Source organism: Ipomoea nil, unplaced genomic scaffold (assembly GCF_001879475.1).
Source record: "Ipomoea nil cultivar Tokyo-kokei standard unplaced genomic scaffold, Asagao_1.1 scaffold2219, whole genome shotgun sequence".
In the NCBI taxonomy this organism is placed as follows: Eukaryota; Viridiplantae; Streptophyta; class Magnoliopsida; order Solanales; family Convolvulaceae; genus Ipomoea; species Ipomoea nil.
Window position 1 is genome coordinate 1,368,730 of NW_017618647.1, and position 20,165 is coordinate 1,388,894.

The 20,165-nt window shown below is 37.8% G+C and overlaps 2 protein-coding genes across 5 annotated transcripts; one reads left to right on the forward strand and one right to left on the reverse strand.

Moving 5' to 3' along the window:
- Positions 1-12,993: 12,993 nt before the first annotated feature.
- On the forward strand, positions 12,994-15,388 carry LOC109150243. 4 transcript variants are annotated; one of them, XM_019298160.1, is made up of 6 exons: positions 12,994-13,517; positions 13,902-14,143; positions 14,244-14,366; positions 14,438-14,554; positions 14,691-14,836; positions 14,941-15,096. In XM_019298160.1, exons 1-6 carry the CDS (start codon positions 13,118-13,120, stop codon positions 14,981-14,983), a joined length of 1,071 nt encoding a protein of 356 aa, XP_019153705.1. In that variant the 5' UTR covers positions 12,994-13,117; the 3' UTR covers positions 14,984-15,096. The 4 variants fall into 4 exon arrangements, with proteins under 4 accessions (XP_019153705.1, XP_019153703.1, XP_019153704.1 ...); XM_019298158.1 differs by having other exon boundaries at positions 13,003-13,517; positions 14,651-14,836; positions 14,941-15,388; XM_019298161.1 differs by having other exon boundaries at positions 13,413-13,517; positions 13,886-14,143; positions 14,651-14,836; positions 14,941-15,388.
- A 5-nt stretch (positions 15,389-15,393) lies between these two features.
- LOC109150242 (phosphomethylethanolamine N-methyltransferase-like) lies at positions 15,394-19,944 on the reverse strand. The gene is made up of 12 exons (XM_019298157.1): positions 19,599-19,944; positions 19,390-19,505; positions 17,816-17,953; positions 17,495-17,632; positions 17,243-17,386; positions 16,990-17,100; positions 16,752-16,893; positions 16,383-16,663; positions 16,130-16,291; positions 15,956-16,009; positions 15,764-15,838; positions 15,394-15,653 (listed from the first exon to the last, which is right to left on the reverse strand). The coding sequence occupies exons 1-12, from the start codon at positions 19,612-19,614 to the stop codon at positions 15,555-15,557; spliced, it is 1,476 nt and encodes a 491-aa protein (XP_019153702.1). The 5' UTR covers positions 19,615-19,944; the 3' UTR covers positions 15,394-15,554.
- Between the last annotated feature and the right edge of the window lie 221 nt (positions 19,945-20,165).

Below are 20,165 nucleotides of genomic sequence, written 5' to 3' on the forward strand. Positions count from 1 at the left end.
CGACTACGCTGCCGGGCAACCGCCGCCGACCTCGCCATCTAGTCAGCGGCCACGCTGCCTCGCCGCCAGGTTCCTCTGCTGATGCCATCGCCTGCCAAGTCCACCCGGTGCCGAGCCGACCCGCCAAGTCTAGCCCCGAGTTCGCTCCACTCCCCAACATCGTCAACTCCTCTCCTTTTTATAGAGTCAGGTGAGTAGTCCTTCACCCCTCTTTTAGAGTTTCTTACGCTTTTCGTTTTGCTCCTGGACTTGTTTATGCATTTGGTGCCTCTTGCTTATCCACACGAACTGGGACATCTTCAAGAATACCAATGGGGCTCCTAGTATATTGGTCCGCAAATGTCAATTTGTAAGTTGGACCGATTGTGGATCTCCCAAATTCAACTCTTGGCAAAGAGATAGCGGCATGACATTAACACTGGATCCTATATCACAAAGGTATCCCTTGATCGCACGACCACCAATAACACAAGGTATCGTGAATCTCCCCGAATCTCTATGCTTACTAAGACTTTTTCCTTCATCACGTGACAAGGCCTGGTACTCTTGTGCCATAGAAATCATCTCATGATCCCCAAATTTTCTCTTCTTAACAAGAATATCCCTAAAAAAAAAAATTCATAAGAAGGAACTTGAGAAAACAAATCAAGCAAATGAATTGAAACTTTCAAATTTTCTACCACATCCAAAAAAAATTTCCACCTACTATCCTTTACTTGCTTTTGAAATTTTTGAGGGAAAGGCAATGGTGGTTCATACCTTCTCACGGGCTTCTTTACCTCATCATGGTCTTGTTGGTTTGACTTCAAAGTAGCTGACCCAACTTCTTCCTCCTCAAGTTTCTCCTCAATCTCTACATCAACAATTTTACTTGGAATTGATGAGTTGATTGGAAAAGATGGCTCTCCAAGTATCTTCCCACTTATTGTTACAATTGCATTAACATGCTCCTTTGGATTCTCAGGGCAAGTAGGCAACTTCTCAATGACTTTGGTGCTAGAGGTTGAAGGTTGATTTACAATTTGGTCCTCTAGCATCCTATTGTGAGCACTCAATTGATCCAACCTCTCCGTTACTTGCTTGAATCTCTCCTCACTTTGCAATTTAGACTTGAGCAACATTTTCATCATTGCTTCCAAATTTGGTTGAGGAGGAGCTTCCAAAGCGGGTAAAGGAGGCCTTGGTTGAGAAGGCAAACCTTGGAATTCTTGTGGTGGGGCTCCTCTATAATTTGGTTGACCTTGAAAACCTGGTGGAGATGCCTTATTGCCAAAATGTTGGGGATTCGCAGCACCTGTAACACCCCTAATTTTAAAAACTTTTAAGCTTATGAAATAAAGGCAATCTAACATTAATATCCTAAACAGAGCAGAGACTACACAATAAAAGTAGGGGTGCTATGCCACATCTAAGCTTGAGAACTTAGATGCACAGGCTAACTAACTAAACAGAACATAAACCAAGTTTAATATCCAAAATACAAATCAAGGCACACAGGCCATCTACCAAGACTATACTAACTAAGCTAGGTCCTCGTGTCCATCTAGCACACTCCGAAGCTACTGATCTACACTTGAAAAACATGCGGTGTAACAACCGTCAGCGAATAATTCTGGTAACCCACTCCCACGCGTTGAGTATAATATAGGTAGATATAAGAAAATCATTTTGAAACTGGAATACATATATAATCCTAAGCAACGCTAGCTTTAAAACCATGATCAAGACTCGAGACACGGTAACAGATTGGACGCCATAAAACAACATAAGGATACTAGCATGCAACCTAAAACCCTAAGATGAGGCAATAACGAAGCTCAGCAACAACCAAGATAATAATAAGACTCGACAATAAACAAGACAATAATAAGGCTCGACAACAATAACAGACAGTAAGAACACGCATGTCCATGCTCCAACCTTATACCAAGTTCCAATCTTTACTCTTCTCCATCCTTATATCAGTTCCAACATGTACCTCCAGGCCACCCTTATCTCGCCTCCCTTATTCCTCCGTAGCACGGATGCTCCCCAGCGACATACTGCCAACAAAACCATCGATCTGATAGCTCCGCAGTAACATTAACACATGATCTGTGCCTATAGCACAATAATTAATGGGTCAGTGCCTATAGCACACTGACATGGCACCGCAGTGCTAATAACTTGATTTATGCCTTTAGCAAACTAATCAAGGGTGGTCAGTGCCTATAACACAATGACCGAGCACTCGTTATGCTAAACCGCTAACAAATCTTTTCCACCAACCACATCTCTTTTCTCATCATGGACAAATCAATCACAACAACTAATGCTCATTGATAACATCAACCATCAACACTCAAACAACAATAGTAGTCAATCCTCAACAACAACAATCAAAGCTCAACAACCACAATAACCACGACACACAACTCTTAAAACGGTACTCGAAACATCATACGAGACTCATAAACACCAAACGGGGTAAAACGGCACAACACACCGCCCGTACCAGCAGGTGGTCAACCACCCGCCGTCCACCTGCCGGTGGGCGGTCCTGTACCATCCTAGAACTTCCCTTGTTCTTGCAATCGACCTACAATGGTTCCAAAACACTAACAAACATCGTAAAACATTCAAATCAAGTGTGAAACCATATGTAAATGAGAAAACAAGGAAATATGCAATTAAAGTAACATTTTCATGAACTTAAACCCAACAAATAGATTCAAACTAACATGAGAAACATATACAATTAATCTCACATCAAGGTTCATAATGTTTCTTCTATATGTTTAAAAAAAAAGTTTTATGTACATAAACATTATTCTAGACACATAACATTTAGTAACATTCATATTGTAGTATGCTCATAATAGTTATTCTAATATGTCCATATATAAACCTAAACTGTAATGGTCATAAACACTAAATTAAATGTACATTATATGTATTTTCAATTAGCCAAGCACCTTGTGCTTAGATGGCATGTAATGACCTCTCCCATGTGGGAGGTCATGAGATCGAGCCTCAGTGGAGGTGTTATTGACTCTTTGTGCTTCATTAGGTTAAGAAAGTATATTTGAACAGATATTACAACGTATTAGCGTCATGAAAAAACAATATATCAATATGAGTCCAATTTAAAAAATCTCAATTAGAGCTTTTTAACTATATATATTTTTATACATTTGTATAAAAAGAAAAAGATAAAAATAAATTTAAGTTGAGAAAAAAGTAAAGATATGTTTGGCATGTTGCATGACGATATAACGTAACTATTGTTCAACACCACTCAGAAAAATGAAAGAGAGAGAAAGTGTTGAGTGCGAGAGGACTGATTCACAAAATTTGGTAAGACATTTATGTCAAAGTGTGTGTGTGTGTGTTTTTTTTTTCGTTTGATCAAAATTTGTATTTTTTATTGACTTTATTTTCATTGGACAACCCAACACTAAAAAAATGAGTTAATGCCTCCAATGGTCCTCCGAGTATTAGCCATATACTAGCTGTGGTCATCCGACTTTTAAACGACCAGCAGAAGTTCTCCAAGTTTTTAAAAATAACCACGGTCCTCCGTTAACTTTGCTGTTAAAGGTGAGTTAAATCTGAGGGCAAACCTGTAATTTCACATATATAATTCAAAATGTTCAGGCTTGGTTCAGAAAAGCAAAAGATTCATTCCTTCACCTCACTAGGTGCGTATAGAATCTGGATTGGCATGGTGGCGGCAGGCGATCTGGACTGGCGACGGTGAGGTGGCGTCGCTGCCCGCTGGTGGCACTAGGCTGTTGGAGCGTAGAGGCGATCCCAAATTGGTTGCTCGAAAATACGAATGATGATGATTCACTGAATATACAGAAAACAGCAAACCAAAAAGGCGGGCAACAGCCCACACCATTCTGGGCAGCGATTCACTATCATGCAGAAACGGTGGTGAGAAGGCCAAGATAATCCAGGTGGCCTCCGCTTTTCTCCCTTAGAACTAATGCATGCATTTCAATTCTTTCTTCTGCTGCTGACTACTCGTACTTTATCCCCCTTTTTATTATTTTTTTTTTGTTACTGGAAAAAAAGGAAAACAGAGGACGGAGATGAAGACCGGTGTTGGGAAAAATCCCACTACCTGTGATAAATAAAATCACAGGACCGACAAGAGCACAAATACGAGATGGTACAAAATAGCCAAAATAAATAATAGACACAAGGGAAACACGATTTACGTGGAAAACCCCAAAATCACGGGGAAAAATCACGGACCACCACCAACACAATATTCCACTATAACAAATCTTGGGTACAAAGTTGCTGGCTATCACCCGAGCCAAACACCCTAAAAATATCAAATACAACAACTCTAGGCCAAATACATTCTATCACGTTCACATGCCTAAAAATGAATAATATCTCGTACTCAAAATATTCAACCACCACGAGCAAGGTGAATAGAATACAAATATTACGAGAATATCCAAAAAGATGCCTGGAACAAATAACTGACCTCTACAAAATATTTGATGAAGAAAGTACCCAAAAGATCTAGGCAAACCCATGACAAAGTAGCACAAAATGAAGAAGAAATAGAAGTTGCTCCTTCCGCTAAGCTGCGTACTGCCGTGAAGAAGGAAGAAGAAGAAAATTAATTTCTTCTTTCTTTGTCCACTGCCTTAGCCGAAAAGAATGGAATTAAGTGTATTAGAAGCTTGTGGAAATTTGTGGTGATTAAAAAACAATGAATATTACTCCTTTTATAGTTGTGAGTTGATGCCGAAATGGGAATAGTAAGAAAGAAATTGTCAACCTTTCACTTACTGCCAAAATCAATTAATTTTCCCTCATTCCATGCTGACAACCAAAATGGGTATTGAATAAAGCAAATCCATTTTTCCACCTTTTCACACCATGCTGTGGAAGGAGTGTGAAAACAAGAAAACAAATTTCCTCCTCTTCTTGATCTCTGCCGAATAGCTCCAATGCCCAATAACTCTCAAAAATTCAAATGACATTTAATGAATGTCAGTAGGTGTAGGCTGAACAAATATTTCTTATAGTGGATACAAATAGGCTTGGTCCAAAATGAGCTATTTACCACATAGGAGGGAAGCCCCAACCCAACAAATCTCCCCCTCCCGACTATGTGGAGGATATCGCCATCCCGGCGATACAGCAACAAACCTCAAGTGACCTAACTTCGATTGGTCTACACACATCAGAATGTATCAATTCTGATGCACATTCCTTTGTTGCCACATTCACTGAACCACCAAAAAATAGAGCATTGCAAAGAGTACAAGTTAGAAGACTTGTTACCTCGTGCAACAACCAGTGAGCCTTTGGTAATTTTCCACTTTTCATCACCAAAGTAACAGCAGAAACCATCATCATCAAGATTTCCAATAGAAATAAGATTCAGTCTGAAACCCGGTGCATGCATTACATTTTTAAGTACCAGCTTTGCGCCATTGCTTGTTCAAGGCAAACTGTACCGGTACCAATCACCTTCAACTGACCATCATCACCCATTCTTAGCTCTCCAAAATCACCTGGAGTATATGAAGCAAAGAATTCCCTCCTTGGTGTAACATGGTAGGCTGCACCTGAATCCACAATCCAAGTTGTCTCATGCCATTCAACATTAATGGCGTTCTCATCATAAGCAACAAGTAAATCTCCCCCAACCATTGCAACTTGGTTCTCGGAGGCATCATCATCATCTTGTTTCTTGTCCCTTTTCAACTTGAAGCAATAGTTCTTGATATGTCCTTTTTTGGCAATAATAATGACATTCAACATCTCTACCCTTCTGACCCTTTTGCTTGTTTCTCCCCCTATCTTCTGTAACCAAAATCTCTGACTGAGAAGTGGAGGTGTCTTGAGATCTTCTTCTTGCTTCTTCATTCAAGATACCACTCTTGACAAACTCCATGGTCACAACACCGTTGGGAGCAGAATTGGTCAAAGAAACCCGAAATGTTTCCCAAGAATCAGGTAGAGTGTTAAGCAACCAGAGACCAAGTACCTCATCGTCAAATGTGATGCCCATGCTTGACAATTGATCAAGAACACCCTGGAAATCATTAACATGATCATTGATCAATGTACCTTCCCTGTATCTTAGATTCATCAACTGTTTCAACAAGAACAGCTTGTTATTGCTTGTTTTGGAAGCATACAGGGTCTCAAGCTTATCCCACAGGCTCTTGGCATTTGTCTCATTAATAATGTGGTTCAGAACATTGTCTTTGACCCATTGTCGAATATAACCACAAACTTGTTGGTTATCAAAATCCCACTGCTCGTTAGACATATTGTCTGGCTTTGCACTTGTAAACACAGGTAGATGCAATTTCTTCACAAACAGGAGATCCTTCATCTTGGCCTTCCAAATGTGAAAAATTCTACAATTCAAGCGCACCATATTACTCGTATTTGTTTCCATATCAAATATGCCCGATCAACAATCAGGGCTCTGACACCACTTTGTTGGGAAAAATCCCATTACCTATGATAAATAAAATCACAAAACCGACAAGAGCGCAAATACGAGATGGTACAAAATAGCCAAAATAATTAATAGACACAAGGGAAACACGATTTACGTGGAAAACCCCAAAATCACAGGGAAAAACCATGGACCACCACCAACACAATATTCCACTATAACAAATCTTGGGTACAAAGTTGTTGGCTACCACCCGAGCCAAACACCCTAAAAATATCAAATACAACAACTCTAGGCCAAATACATTCTATCACGTTCACAGGCCTAAAAATGAATAATATCTCGTACTCAAAATATTCAACCACCACGAGCAAGGTGAATAGAATACAAATATTACGAGAATATCCAAAAAGATGCCTGGAACAAATAACTGACCTCTACAAAATATTTGATGAAGAAAGTACCCAAAAAATCTAGGCAAACCCACGACAAAGTAGCACAAAATGAAGAAGAAATAGAAGTTGTTCCTTCCGCTGTGCTGCGTACTGCCGTGAAGAAGGAAGAAGAAGAAGAAAATTAATTTCTTCTTTCTTTGTCCACTACCTTAGCCGAAAAGAATGGAATTAAGTGTATTAGAAGCTTGTGGAAATTTGTGGTGATTAAAAAACAATGAATATTGCTCCTTTTATAGTTGTGAGTTGCTGCCGAAATGGGAATAGTAAGAAAGAAATTGTCAACCATTCCATGCTGACAACCAAAACGGGGATTGAATAAAGCAAATCCATTTTTCCACCTTTTCACACCATGCTGTAGAAGGAGTGTGAAAACAAGAAAACAAATTCCGTCCTCTTCTTGATCTCTGCCGAATAGCTCCAATGCCCAATAACTCTCAAAAATTCAAATGACATTTAAAGAATGCCAGTAGGTGTAGGCTGAACAAATATTTCTTATAGTGGATATAAATAGGCTTGGTCCAAAATGAGCTATTTACCACATAGGAGGGAAGCTCCAACCGGAAAGTAACAGAACCTGGAAGAAACCTTTGCCTCTAAAATCATGATCCGCTCGCAGGAGCTGGAGTTGGAGAAATCATGAAGACCGGAAAGTAGCCTACTGCTAGGAAACCCATCCAATCGCATTGCCTACCCAGCAACAACGGCTTAAATGGGAGAAATACAACAGAAAAAAGGAGAGGGAGATGGAGAAGGAGAAGCTCACAAATGAACGGAAGCGATTGGAGAATGAAAGAATGGTCCTTCTACTGCAGCCGATAATCGGCGAAGTGTTGGGTGTGGAAGAAGGAAATAAAATAAATATCTAATGTAGGAGTAGAATTATTATAGCTGAAGAGAAGAAAGATAATATCTTCATTAACACAATACTTGATTACATTGATGTCTTTATATAAGCTAATGATCAAAGATTATGCACTGAAAGTTAAGATCACATCCCCACTTCTATTAACGTGCATGAAGACTAACATAAAAATAGGAAGACTAATATTATTATTGACTAGCCCAAATAAAACAATACTAATTTAATCTAAATATCAAAATTAAATATACTAACATCATCCCTTAATTCTGATGTTGCAGAACTGTAACTCCAATCATATTCTTTAATTTGTCAAATGCTTCATGCTTCAGTGGCTTGGTGAATATATCGGCTAGTTAATCTTTAGACTTGCAATATATTAATTCAATAATTCTTTTCTCGACTTGATCTCTCAGAAAATGGTAACGTATATCAATATGCTTGCTTCTTCCATGTGTGACAGGATTCTTAGCTAGATTTATTGTAGAAACATTATCCACATAAATCTTTATTGGCTCTTGAATCGAAAAATGAATTTGGTTCATCACATTCTTTAACTATATTGCTTGGCATGCACTTGAAGCTGTAGCAACATATTCTGCTTCACAAGTTGAGAGGGCAACAATTGACTGTTTCTTAGAGGACCAAGAACAAGCTGTAGTGCCAAGCATGAAGCAATAACCAAAAGTGTTTTTTCGGTCATCTATATCTCCACCCCAATCCATTGTCAGAATATCCTGTAAGAACACAATTTTTAGATGACGAATATAGTAATCCATGATCATATGTGCCCTTCAAATATCCCATGATTCTTTTTGTTGCTTGCAAATGTGGTTGACGAGGAGACTCCATAAACCTACTAACCAGACTAACACTGTAACAAATGTCTGGCCTAGTGCATGTCAAGTACCTTAAGCTCCCCACAATTTGGTTGAAATAGGTCGAATCAACATATTGCTCATCACCCTCTTTGGACAATTTTGTGCCAAACTTCTATGGGAGTTCTCACAGGATTACAGTCATACATGCAGAATTTTTATAAGAAGTCTGTGACATACCTCTTCTGACAAATAAAAATTTCATCATCTCCTTGAATTACTTCAATGCTAAGGAAATAGGACATGAGGCCAAGATCTGTCATTTCAAACTATTTCATCATTGAGTTCTTAAATTCTTCAATCATTTTGGGATTATTGCCTGAAAATATTAAGTCATCAACACAGACACATAATGGCAATATATCACCAGAATTATTAACCTTTGCATATAACCCATGTTCGGATGGACATTTTTGGAAACCAGTTGCATGAAGAAAAGAATCAATGCGTCTATTCCATGCACGTGGTGCTTGTTTGAAGCCATACAACTCTTTCTTCAATCTATAAACTTTATCTTGGCTTTCTGGCTGCTTGACAAATACTTTTTCTTCAAGAGGACCATTGAGAAAAGTTGAACATCTATTTGATAAATTTTCCATTGCTTTTGTGCAGCTAAAGCAATCAGAAGCCTAACTGTTTCCATTCGAGTAACTGGAGAAAAAATTTCTTGATAATCATACCCAGGCCTTTGTTCAAATCCCTTTGCCACCAACCTTGCTTTAAATCTTTCTACCTCGCCAGTGGACTTCATTTTTATCTTGAAAACCCACTTCACATCAATTGCCTTGTGACCTTCCGGAATATCAGTAAGCTCCCACGTATTATTTCGTTCTTTCAATTGCCATAATCTCCTCATTCATGGCACTCACCCATTTTGGATCTTGAATTGCTTCCTCAAAAGTGACGGGTTCAGCATCCGCTAAAAATGCAAAATGAACCATGTCCCCATCACTATTAATTTCATTATCAAGATTTACCTCATAATCCCGCAAGCGTACAGGTAATTGGCGATTTCTTATTGGCCTTCTAGATTCAGTAGAGATTTGGGGCAAAGAAGTTCTTGCACAAGCTTCTGATTGGGGTACTTCATTTGAAACAAAACTTTCTTCCTCTTCAAGAACATAAATAGCATTGTCGTTATGAATTTTTTCATTCCATTTCCAAGCTTCTTTTTCATCAAAAATTACATCTCTACTAACAATTACCTTCTTTGTCATAGGATTAAATAATTTGTAACCCCCTTGCTTAGCTTGTAACCAACAAACACAGTCTTTTCTGCTCGATCATCCAACTTTGTCCATGTTTCTGCTAGAATGTGAGCATAAGCAATAGAGCCAAACACTTTAAGATGTTGCACATTTGGCTTAAACTCACTCCATGCTTCAGTAGGAGTGATATTTGATACACTCTTTATTGGTGACCTATTCAACAAATATACAGCACATGCTACAACTTCACCCCAAAAAGAATTAGGCATACCTTTGCTTTTAACGTGTATCCTTTGGCTAGCATCTCCAAACTTCGAAAGTTTAGATGTCCAAAACGAAGATGCCACAGCCATGGCTCATCATTCACAACAGCATTGAGACACTTATACTCACCTTTAGAAATGTCAATAGGAAACATGTGATTCTTTGATAAATGAGACTTAACAATAAGTGTACATTTGTTATCAAGAATTGAGAGTTGACTATCGTGAATAGTCATGGTATATCCCTTCTCTGCTAAGTGTACCTTTGTTATCAAGAATTGAGAGTTGATTATCGTGAATAGTCATGGTATATCCCTTCTCTGCTAATTGACCAACACTAAGCATATTAGTTTTCATATCTGGTACATAAAACACATCAGAAATGTACCTATGGTCTCCACCTTTTAGATTGATAAGAATCTGCCCTTTTCCTATCACAGGTACAGTCCTTCCATCACCAAACTTGACACTAGTGCGGAATGATTCATCAATATCAGCAAATAACTCCCTTTTGCCACACATGTAATTTGTACACCCTATATCAAGAAACCATGTGTGGTAACTTGATGTCTCAGTTGTTGCTACGACCATTAAAAGATCGAGCATGACCACTATCCTCATCCTTATTGTTATCCTCTCCTTGTACACAATGAGCTTACAGTGTACCATTTTTATACCAACATTCGCTTGCATAATGGCCACGCTTATGACAACAATAACACTCAATGTTAGACTTGTCATATTTTCCTCTACCGTGTCCACAACCTCGTCTTCTTGAATTTTGTTAATGGTTTGATTTTTCTTGATCATTACCACCACGTGCATCATGATTACTATTATGGCCTCCCAAACTTCTATTGGAGTGATAACCACCACGTCCCCGTCCTCTACCACGAGAACTATCGGACTTTCGACTTGTCTCGACAATGGAGACTTGAGCTTGAAGAACCTACTCAATTGGCTTTTCAATATTGTTTTCATTCATACGTTGCTCATGGGCTCGCAAGGAACTAGATAATTGTTTGACGGTCATTTGGGAAACATCATTGGCTTATTCGGTTGCTGCTACAATATGCTCAAATCTAGAACTCAAAGATCTCAGAATCTTTTCTACCATAGATTGTTCTGTACAAGCCTCTCCATTTCCTTTCATATCATTCGTCAAAGCAAGGACGCGGTTGACATAGGTATCAACTGTTTTAGAAGCCTCCATATGTAAAAGCTCATATTGACGTCTTAAAGTTTGGAGCCGCACTCTTTTAATTTTGTCGTCACCTTTGTATGAAGTTAGCAACACATTCCATGCTTCATTTGATGTGGTCGCTCCTTCAATCTTCTCAAAAGTCTCGTCACTCATCCCTTGATGGATATAATATAGTGCCTTCTTATCCTTCTTCTTCAACTCACGATGGGCAGCCTTTTGTGCCTTAGTAGCGTTGTCAGCCAGAGGAGCTATCCCATTTTCCACGATCTCAAGCAATTCATGGTAATCGAATAATACCTTCATCTGGGCACTCCATCGATTATAATTTTTTCCCATTCAAGACAGGAACTAACAATTGAGTTGTACTATTCATGGCTCTGATGCCAAATGTTGGGTGTGGAAGAAGGAAATAAAATAAATATCTAATGTAGGAGCAGAATTATTATAGCTGAAGAGATGAAAGATAATATCTTCATTAACAGAATACTTGATTACATTGATGTCTTTATATAAGCTAAAGATCAAAGATTATGCACTGAAAGTTAGGATCACATCCCCACTTCTATTAACGTGCATGAAGACTAACATAAAAATAGGAAGACTAATATTATTATTGACTAGCCCAAATAAAACAATACTAATTTAATCTAAATATCATAATTAAATATACTAACACGAAGAAGTATAGCTTTGTCCCGATTGGGCCATAGTGCAGTACATCTTCTCCATCGGCGGCGAGTTAGATTCCGCCGTGCCCGACATCGTCGATATTGGAGACTTGGAACCGTCGACCATGTTCCATATCTTCAGTCTTCTATCGTAGGTTTCGATGTGCCCTTTCCATGCGTTCAGACAGTCGCTGGAGTTGAAGAAATTTCAGTCGATGGTGACTATTTGGTATGGCGACACATCCAGTTCCCACATTCGTACCTCATCGTGTTCATGTTGGGCAGCGACTTCCATTCGTACAGTGGAGGGTTGTACACCTCCGTGGAAGAGGTACCCTCGGCGCTACCCATGGCGGTTTGACCGCCAGCCACGTAGATTTTCCCATCCGCCACCGTGCTGTGAACAAGAGGAAGAAATATAGGTCAAAAAACAGGTTTGCCCTTAGATTTAACTCCCCTTTAACAGTAAAGTTAACGGAAGACTGCGAGTGGTTGTTTTTAAAAACTTGGAGGACGTCTCGTGGTCGTTTAAAAGTCGAATGACCACAGCTGGTATATGGTTAATACTCGGAGGACCATTGAGGGTATTAACTCCTAAAAAAAATCAAGAAATAACTTCCTGAAAGTCTTTTTTTTTTTTTTTTTTCTTTTTTAATTTCCAACCCGACCTTGAGTGTATGTTAATTCTTAAACCCCATTATAGTTGAAAAAGACTTAAATTGGAGATCTACATTTACTCTATTGGATAATTATATAAAGCAAGTTTTTAAATAATAGTAAGTCACATTTTGAGCACGTTTATATGGTGCCAATATTTGTGACGCAGTGGATAGATATCAGTCAACCTAGATAGATAAGAGTGTCCCCATGCGATGTGAAACCTCATCACCAATAAAAATATCTGAAATAAATTACTATTGCAGATTTCTCATAAATATATTTTTTTATGGTTGTAAAAATTCATAATAATACATCCAAGATTCAAGGTCCCTGTCCTGTATTCTGCTTAGTTAACAACATTTTATAGCATTTCAGTTCAGCACAAGAATGCTAGACTCCATTTAATTTATCTATGCTATCAGATCTTAAAATTCTTTGTTTATGGCATCTACAAAGGTGAATGAGAGGGCATGGTGATTCATAGTTTAAGCATTAAACATGTCCTATCTATCCACTTGCAAGATTCCTAAAGATTCTGCTTCAGTGGCAACAGTATCTTGCTTCTTGATTCCTAGAGGACTCCGAAAGAGTCATCTCACGGTCGTTTCCTTGTCTGATCATTCTTTTTCTTCTTCTTCTTCTTCTTCCGTGAATTGCTGTTCAGCTATTTTTGGTGAGGGATTGAAAGAGAGATCCTGGAGAAAAGCTGTAAATTGTCATGGGAATTATTGGCCAGTTTTTTGCAGTGAAGAAGGGGAGAGGTCGAAGGGGAGAGATCCTGTGTGGGTTGCGACCAAGAAATCTTTGGGTAGAAAGAAAGCATTTTGGAGGAAAATTGTGTGTAGATCAAACAAGTTGAGGAGTGTAATCTTGCTGAATGTTATCACAGTTGTATACGGTATGTGATCGATCAAATCTTAAAACGTGACGTAATTAAAAAAATCTATTGAGTTCAATAAAAATTAAAAACATATGATAATGAATGTGGAAATAAATAAATATGTTAGTAGATAATGGTGAGAATATGGTTATAGTAATATATAGCCAATAGATGAATGATATATGATTTTGTTTTTCATTTAAAAAACAGTTTTTAAAAGTTCTCCGGTTTTTTGTTTTCAAAATGGAAAACTGTGCTATCTAGTAAACAAACATGTTTTCTGTTTTCTATTCTCTAGTTTTTCAGCAATGTATGTAAACAAAACTGGAAAAATTGTGTACTAAGCGAACGAGCTAATGTTTTTGTATGTATGTAATTAATGAGAGATGTTGGATGGTGCAGCAAGTAACATTTGTGTTGTGAAAGAGGTGGAGACAATGATGGATCCAGCAGCCTTCTCTGCAATGCGGTTCTTGATTTGTGCAATCCCATTCCTGCCCTTTGTGTTCCAGGCAAGAAATGATGTTGAGACTCGGAATGCAGGGATGGAGCTGGGATTATGGATCAGTTTAGGGTACCTCATAGAGGCATTAGGACTACTCACCTGTGATGCTGGCCGCGCCTCCTTCATCTCACTCTTCACCGTATGTTGTAATCCATTATATATATTCTTCTGCAACATGCACCAAAACATATATACATTTATTCATTACTATATTGCAATCACATTTATATAAACAACAGGTTATTATGGTTCCATTGTTTGAGAGCCTCTTAGGAGCAATAATCCCTGCTAGAACATGGTTTGGAGTGTTGATGTCTGTCGTAGGTATTGCCATGTTGGAATGCAGTGGATCTCCTCCAAATGTAAGTAATAAGGCCTCAATTCCTTTGCTTTTTCTGTCAATGCCTTGAATGATTGATTGGCTTGCTTGCAGCTTGGTGATCTGCTCAACTTTGTTAGTGCCATTTTCTTTGGCATTCACACACTCCGGACTGAACAAATAACGAGAAGCACAAAGAAAGAGAGCATGCTACCACTTCTCGGATATGAGGTTTCGATCTGTCTGCTCTTATTGGCATGCATGCATTCTAGCAAGCTCCCAATAATAGATTCATGGTTTTAAATGGCTGTATCAGTATTATTGCAGGTTTGTGTTATAGCTTTCATGTCTGTTATCTGGTATGTAGTCGGGGGAAATTTCGATGGATTTCAAGAGAGTGATATCAGTGGTGGATGGTCTTGGAGCATGTTTTGTGAGTGGATGGTTGCATTTCCTTGGATACCTACACTGTATACTGGTGTATTTTCCACTGGTTTATGCCTCTGGGGTGAAGTAAGTATATATCATCTTCCAAAAGACCAAAACCCCTCACTCTCACAAGTTCTAACAGATTATTGCTTTCATTTCAACAAACCTAACTAACCAAACCGGTGCAGATTGCAGCAATGCGCGACGTTTCAGCCACAGAAACAGCAGTGATATATGGGTTAGAGCCATTGTGGGGGGCTGCTTTTGCCTGGTTTCTCCTTGGTGAAAGATGGGGCTTAGCTGGATGGATAGGAGCAGCCCTAGTATTAGGGGGAAGCTTGACACTCCAAATTTTGGGATCTTATAGTGAAACAACAAAGGGGAGTAGTCACAAAAAAGCTTCACAACACAAAACCCTACCAAACTCAAACTCACTCTCAGCTTCTCCTGTGGTCATCTCTTCAGACCACAACTTGGTTGACAGGTTGAACAAATAGTAAACCTATTATATATATGTGTACATATCTGCTAAAAGTCGGCACGGAACATTTATATTTTATATGTAATAAGTCGGCATATATGCATACTCGAAAATTAAAGCACTCGAAAATTAAAGCCTCATATATTCTGCACTCAGTGTATGTTTCAATGATGAACAGAATTATTCTTGAAGCAATATAGTACACAAGAAATTATGATATAGTAATAGCCAACATTCTTTTTAACATGCCAAACATAAATAGTCACTCAAATTATTGCAACCGTAGTTCAAGCAAAAACTAATACTGCTCTCCGAGAATGATCACTTCTTCTTGGCAATGAACAATCCCCACCTCTGCTCTCCAGATGAAGTTCGGGTGAGCTTCAACTTCCAGCCTCCAACTATGTCATTGTAGTCCTCCTGAAAACCATTTCATTTCATGTGAAAAATTATATATAGATATAGATATGCCATTAGTTTCATGGAGGAATGGAATGGTTCTTAATAGATATATAGATGGGTCGACGTACTTCCGAGAAGTCTTGGATAAATGCTTCTTTTTCCTTTTCCACAGCATCTAACTCCTTCTTGAGCACTTTCATGAACTGCAACAACAAAAATGCACTACATTATTATAGACTTACACAGTAGAGTGGGGTATAGAGTTAGTTAGTTACACGTATAGTCTCGGGCAGGAAAGACCCCTATATTGAGGAGAGTACCTGATCGGTTCGGTCCTCTGCAATCACATCTTCAAAACCAGCATCTCTGAGCATCTATATATATTCCAGAGAGACAAACAAAATTGAATCAATATATATGGAGAGCAAAAAGATACGTAAGAAATGAACAAACCAATTTTGCTTGCTTTTGACAGACAGATATGAGATACCTACCTGGCCATATTCTTCTGTATCATGTAAGTCATAACCCCTTTGCTTAATATACGCTGCAAATTCTTCTGAGGGAGGTCCAGACCTTTTGCAGTAATCAGTAATGAGGACTTTGCCCCCTGGCTTCAACCATTTGTAGAATGACCTGAAAAGTGCAGGTTTGTCCTGAAAAAACAAACATAAAAAGGCAAAGAGAAATTAAACCAAGTTGGATGGATGGAGCAAAGACAACTATTATTATTATTATTATTATTACTTGAATATGAAGAATGGTGTCACGGCTGTAAATGACATCAAAGGTGGCATCAGGATACGTTTTCTTAGTGCAATCAGCAACCTCAAACTCAACAGCGCACTTAAGGCCAATAGCACGCTCGAGGGCAATAGTGATCATGTTGGTGGACAGGTCAATGCCGATTACATGGACATCGTAGTTCTCAGCCATGTAAAAGTCACCTCCACCAATGCCACACCCAACATCTAGCACTTTTTGCCCAGGCTGGAGATCCAATTTCGCAACAAATTCTTTTGTTGTCTCTGTTCAGAGCAGCAACGTAACCAAATCAGTACGCTTCCTACAATTCACAACTTAAAAGGAAATAAATATATGAGCGAGCGAGCATACCAAGCCCTCCTGTGCTCACATAGCCTGGTCCAAAAACTCGTTCATATCGCAATATACCACTGCATTTATATTGGACAGTATCCAAGAAGCGCTGGAATCCCCTGTCACCTTCTGAACTAACCTTCTTCCATACCCAGCAAATCTGCAGGGCAAATAATATGTATGCATCTTTTTTTTTCCCCAATAACAAATGTAACATTGAGTGAATAATGAAAAACAAAAGTACGTACTATCTTACCTGATTTTGATTCTTTTTGTTTCTGACATAAGCTCCAATGCACTTGCATGCAATAAGAGAGAGTTCAAAGGATTTTCCCTTACCAACATTCAAATGGCATTCTTTGAAGACCTGCAATCATCAATCAGCCTCAACTTAAAATTTCTCAAGTACACTAACATGAAAAAAGTTAGCCTTAGGATTGGTTTAAGATTGACAATAATCGAGCTTTTAGTTACGCAAATTGCAAAAGAGATGGAGACAAAGTTGAGACCTTTGTATAAAATCCAGGAGCTCGATAGTGAGTTGGATTGTTCTTTCTCTTGTGATCTCCAGATTGATGGAAGCATGATTCTCTGAAGAATATGTACCCACCAACTTTCAGCCATTTCACCATCCTCTCTGCTAGGCTCTCAACCTGCAGCCAATGGATAGGACTTTTTTAAGGAAATAATAATAATATTCAAAAAAGGCAAACAAACAAACAAATTTAAGGAAAGTTCAAAGAGAAAAAGAATTAATTCACCTCTTGGTCAGAAAGGTACATGAGCAGCCAGTTGGAAAATATTAAGTCTATAGACTCATCTGAGAAATTCAAGTCTTTAGAGGTTACATCAGCACACATAAACTTGATATTTCCAAGGTGCCCATTGATGGTTTCATTCTGCAATTGAGTTTTAAGTGTTTAGAGGTATTATTATATCTAGCAAAGTTTAGATGAAACCCACATTAATTAAGCAAATATTAATCCTCAACAAGCAAAGTTATTATTGAACTAACAGTCCTATCAAACAACAAAAGAAAACAACAGGAAACACTGGGAAAAGGTAGGTTAAGTGCCATATACCTTCTTAATTACACTTTCAATGAAGTCCATAGCTATAACTTGGCCTGCTTTTTGAGCTAATTCACCGGTGAAACGCCCAATACCAGCACCTAGTTCCAACACAGATTTCCCTTCATATGCAGGAAGCATGGAAAGCACCTGGATGGGTGGGAAACAAAATTAAGATTTACTAAAAACCAATACAAACACACTTCAATTAAAATATATATATAACACATGAAGTGAACATTAATAAGTCTAATTGGAAGGGAAAATAAAATTATTAAAAAAAATATTGGGTCCTAAAATATATTGTTGAGCTTCCATTTAAATTTAAGGCTTGAGATCTAAACCCAATAAATAAATAAATCCACTATCTTTATTAGAGTATCTTCTTGAAATTTTATACTTGGGAACTTCACATTTTAAATTATCTTGTATATATTTTTATAAAATCTAATTTATTTTAAAAATTTATACATAATAATAAGTTGAAATTTTAAAGAAGATTGAAATCTAAAATTCAATTCCAACAAAAAAGGTATCGAAACTGTTCTGAGGAAGAAACTTTTATGCAGCAGAAAATTACTTAGGAATTTTATAAAAAAAATAAAAAATGGAAGAAATTTCCTTCGAATATTTAATATTAATTTTTTTTAAAATAAAACTAGTTGAAAAATCCTTTAATAAAAGTAAAATTTATAATTAATTTTTAGATCCCGTAGGATCTGTGTGGTAGTAGCCTTATAATTTTTCTTTTTTTATTTTTTTTTATTTTTAAAGGTATGATCAATTTCTCTACAATTAAGTGGTTACCTTAAGGATAGTGGTCCATAGAAATATTTGGGTCAATTTGTGGTTATAAAGTCATCTCATCCATAATTATAGGATTATTTCTATATTGTGTTATCTATATATATGGAAGTTTATTATTATTATTATTATTATTATTATTATTATTATTATTATTATTATTCAGATTGAGATCTCTGCCAATTTAAACATTTTATTTTCTTTAATTAAATAGTCAACTAATTACAATATATTAAGTTAAGTAGAGTTTTACCACCTGAACAAATGTAATATTACTCCACCATAAGCACACAAAATATTGATGCTATTAAGCTTAAGTCTGCATGGGCTTAGCTAACTAATTCAGTAGATATTATTTGGGAGAAAAAATTAAAGTTCGACATTGGCAATATGAGAATTATATACAAAGCGGATAAATCCTTGTTTGTTGTGTGACAGATCCCTCTTTGTTGTGCACCCTCCCTGCTTTGTAGAGGGCCCTTGGGGTAGGGGATTGAGAAGGTATTAATGTGTTTCCTTTTTGATTCATTTCTTTAAAAATAAACATTTTATTTGTTATAATAATAATAATAATAATAATGAGTGGTGGTGGTGTTGGTGACAGTGGTGGTGGATCCTGTTGATAGTGAATGTAGTGGTGGTAATGGTAATAATAACCCAGCAATTAAGTTGAAAAGAAATAAGAGAAAATAAATACAGAAAAATTTGTATTAAAAAAATCCGAAAATGAATCATTAAGAACAGAGTGAGGAAATGGAGGAAGAAGAAGAACAAAAAAGTACCTCTGGTCTCTCTTCTTTGTCGAGATCAGCAGCCTTAGAATCAAGCATCATGGCCTCCACGGTCAGCTCCGAGGAGTGCTCAATCCAGTAACTCTTCTGAACCTCACGCTCTTCTCCTGTAAACAACATAATTCACATTCAATCACAACAGATATATAAAAACAGAAAGTGATCAGTCTCATCCACTATACGTTCATCGAACCACAGACCTTGAAAAGCTGCCATGGCTGATTGAACGATCGCTGTAAAGAGGTAAAAAAAATCCAAAAAACCGGGAAAAGCAATGCGGACTGAAAAGCCTCAACCGCCCTCAACGGCGAGGCGAGATCTAGAGAAGGAGCGGGATCTACTGTTGCAAGCTTTGCCTCTCTGCTGCATCCAAAAACAGAAAAGACTTCTGCTATACTTATAGAGCAAAGAACAAGAAAACTTTGGACTTCACTGTTAGTATTGAAAGGGATGGGTGTGGTGGCCGAAGCCCGGAACCGTAAGAGTGTTACTGTGTTAGTAGATGAATGCCGAGTGGCGGTAGTAGAAGAGATGAAGGGAACTGTGAGAGTGAGAGGGCCAGGTGGAGAAGGATATTATATAACGAATGGGACACGTGATTAGGATCTGCAAATATTGTAACAAACTTCACCATTACCTGCTAAAACCCATTCCTTCATGATTGCAATCGTTCAAGTGGCCGTAAATGGTGCCAGGAAAGTGGAACGTTAAGTTTATGTTTATTTTTTATTATTTATATGTATATATTTTTTAAAAAGTTTTAAAAT

What these genes read in the sequence shown, in the direction of transcription:
- LOC109150243 (XM_019298158.1), top strand. Translation starts at nt 13,118, where the DNA reads ATGTCCTATCTATCCACTTGCAAGATTCCTAAAGATTCTGCTTCAGTG. An exon ending in TGTTATCACAGTTGTATACG is followed by an intron (nt 13,518 to 13,901) that starts GTATGTGATCGA and finishes TGGATGGTGCAG; the next exon opens with CAAGTAACATTTGTGTTGTG. An exon ending in CCTTCATCTCACTCTTCACC is followed by an intron (nt 14,144 to 14,243) that starts GTATGTTGTAAT and finishes TATAAACAACAG; the next exon opens with GTTATTATGGTTCCATTGTT.
- LOC109150242 (XM_019298157.1), bottom strand. An exon ending in CTCCTGGATTTTATACAAAG is followed by an intron (nt 17,101 to 17,242) that starts GTCTCAACTTTG and finishes TGATGATTGCAG; the next exon opens with GTCTTCAAAGAATGCCATTT. An exon ending in ATACAGAAGAATATGGCCAG is followed by an intron (nt 16,010 to 16,129) that starts GTAGGTATCTCA and finishes GAATATATATAG; the next exon opens with ATGCTCAGAGATGCTGGTTT.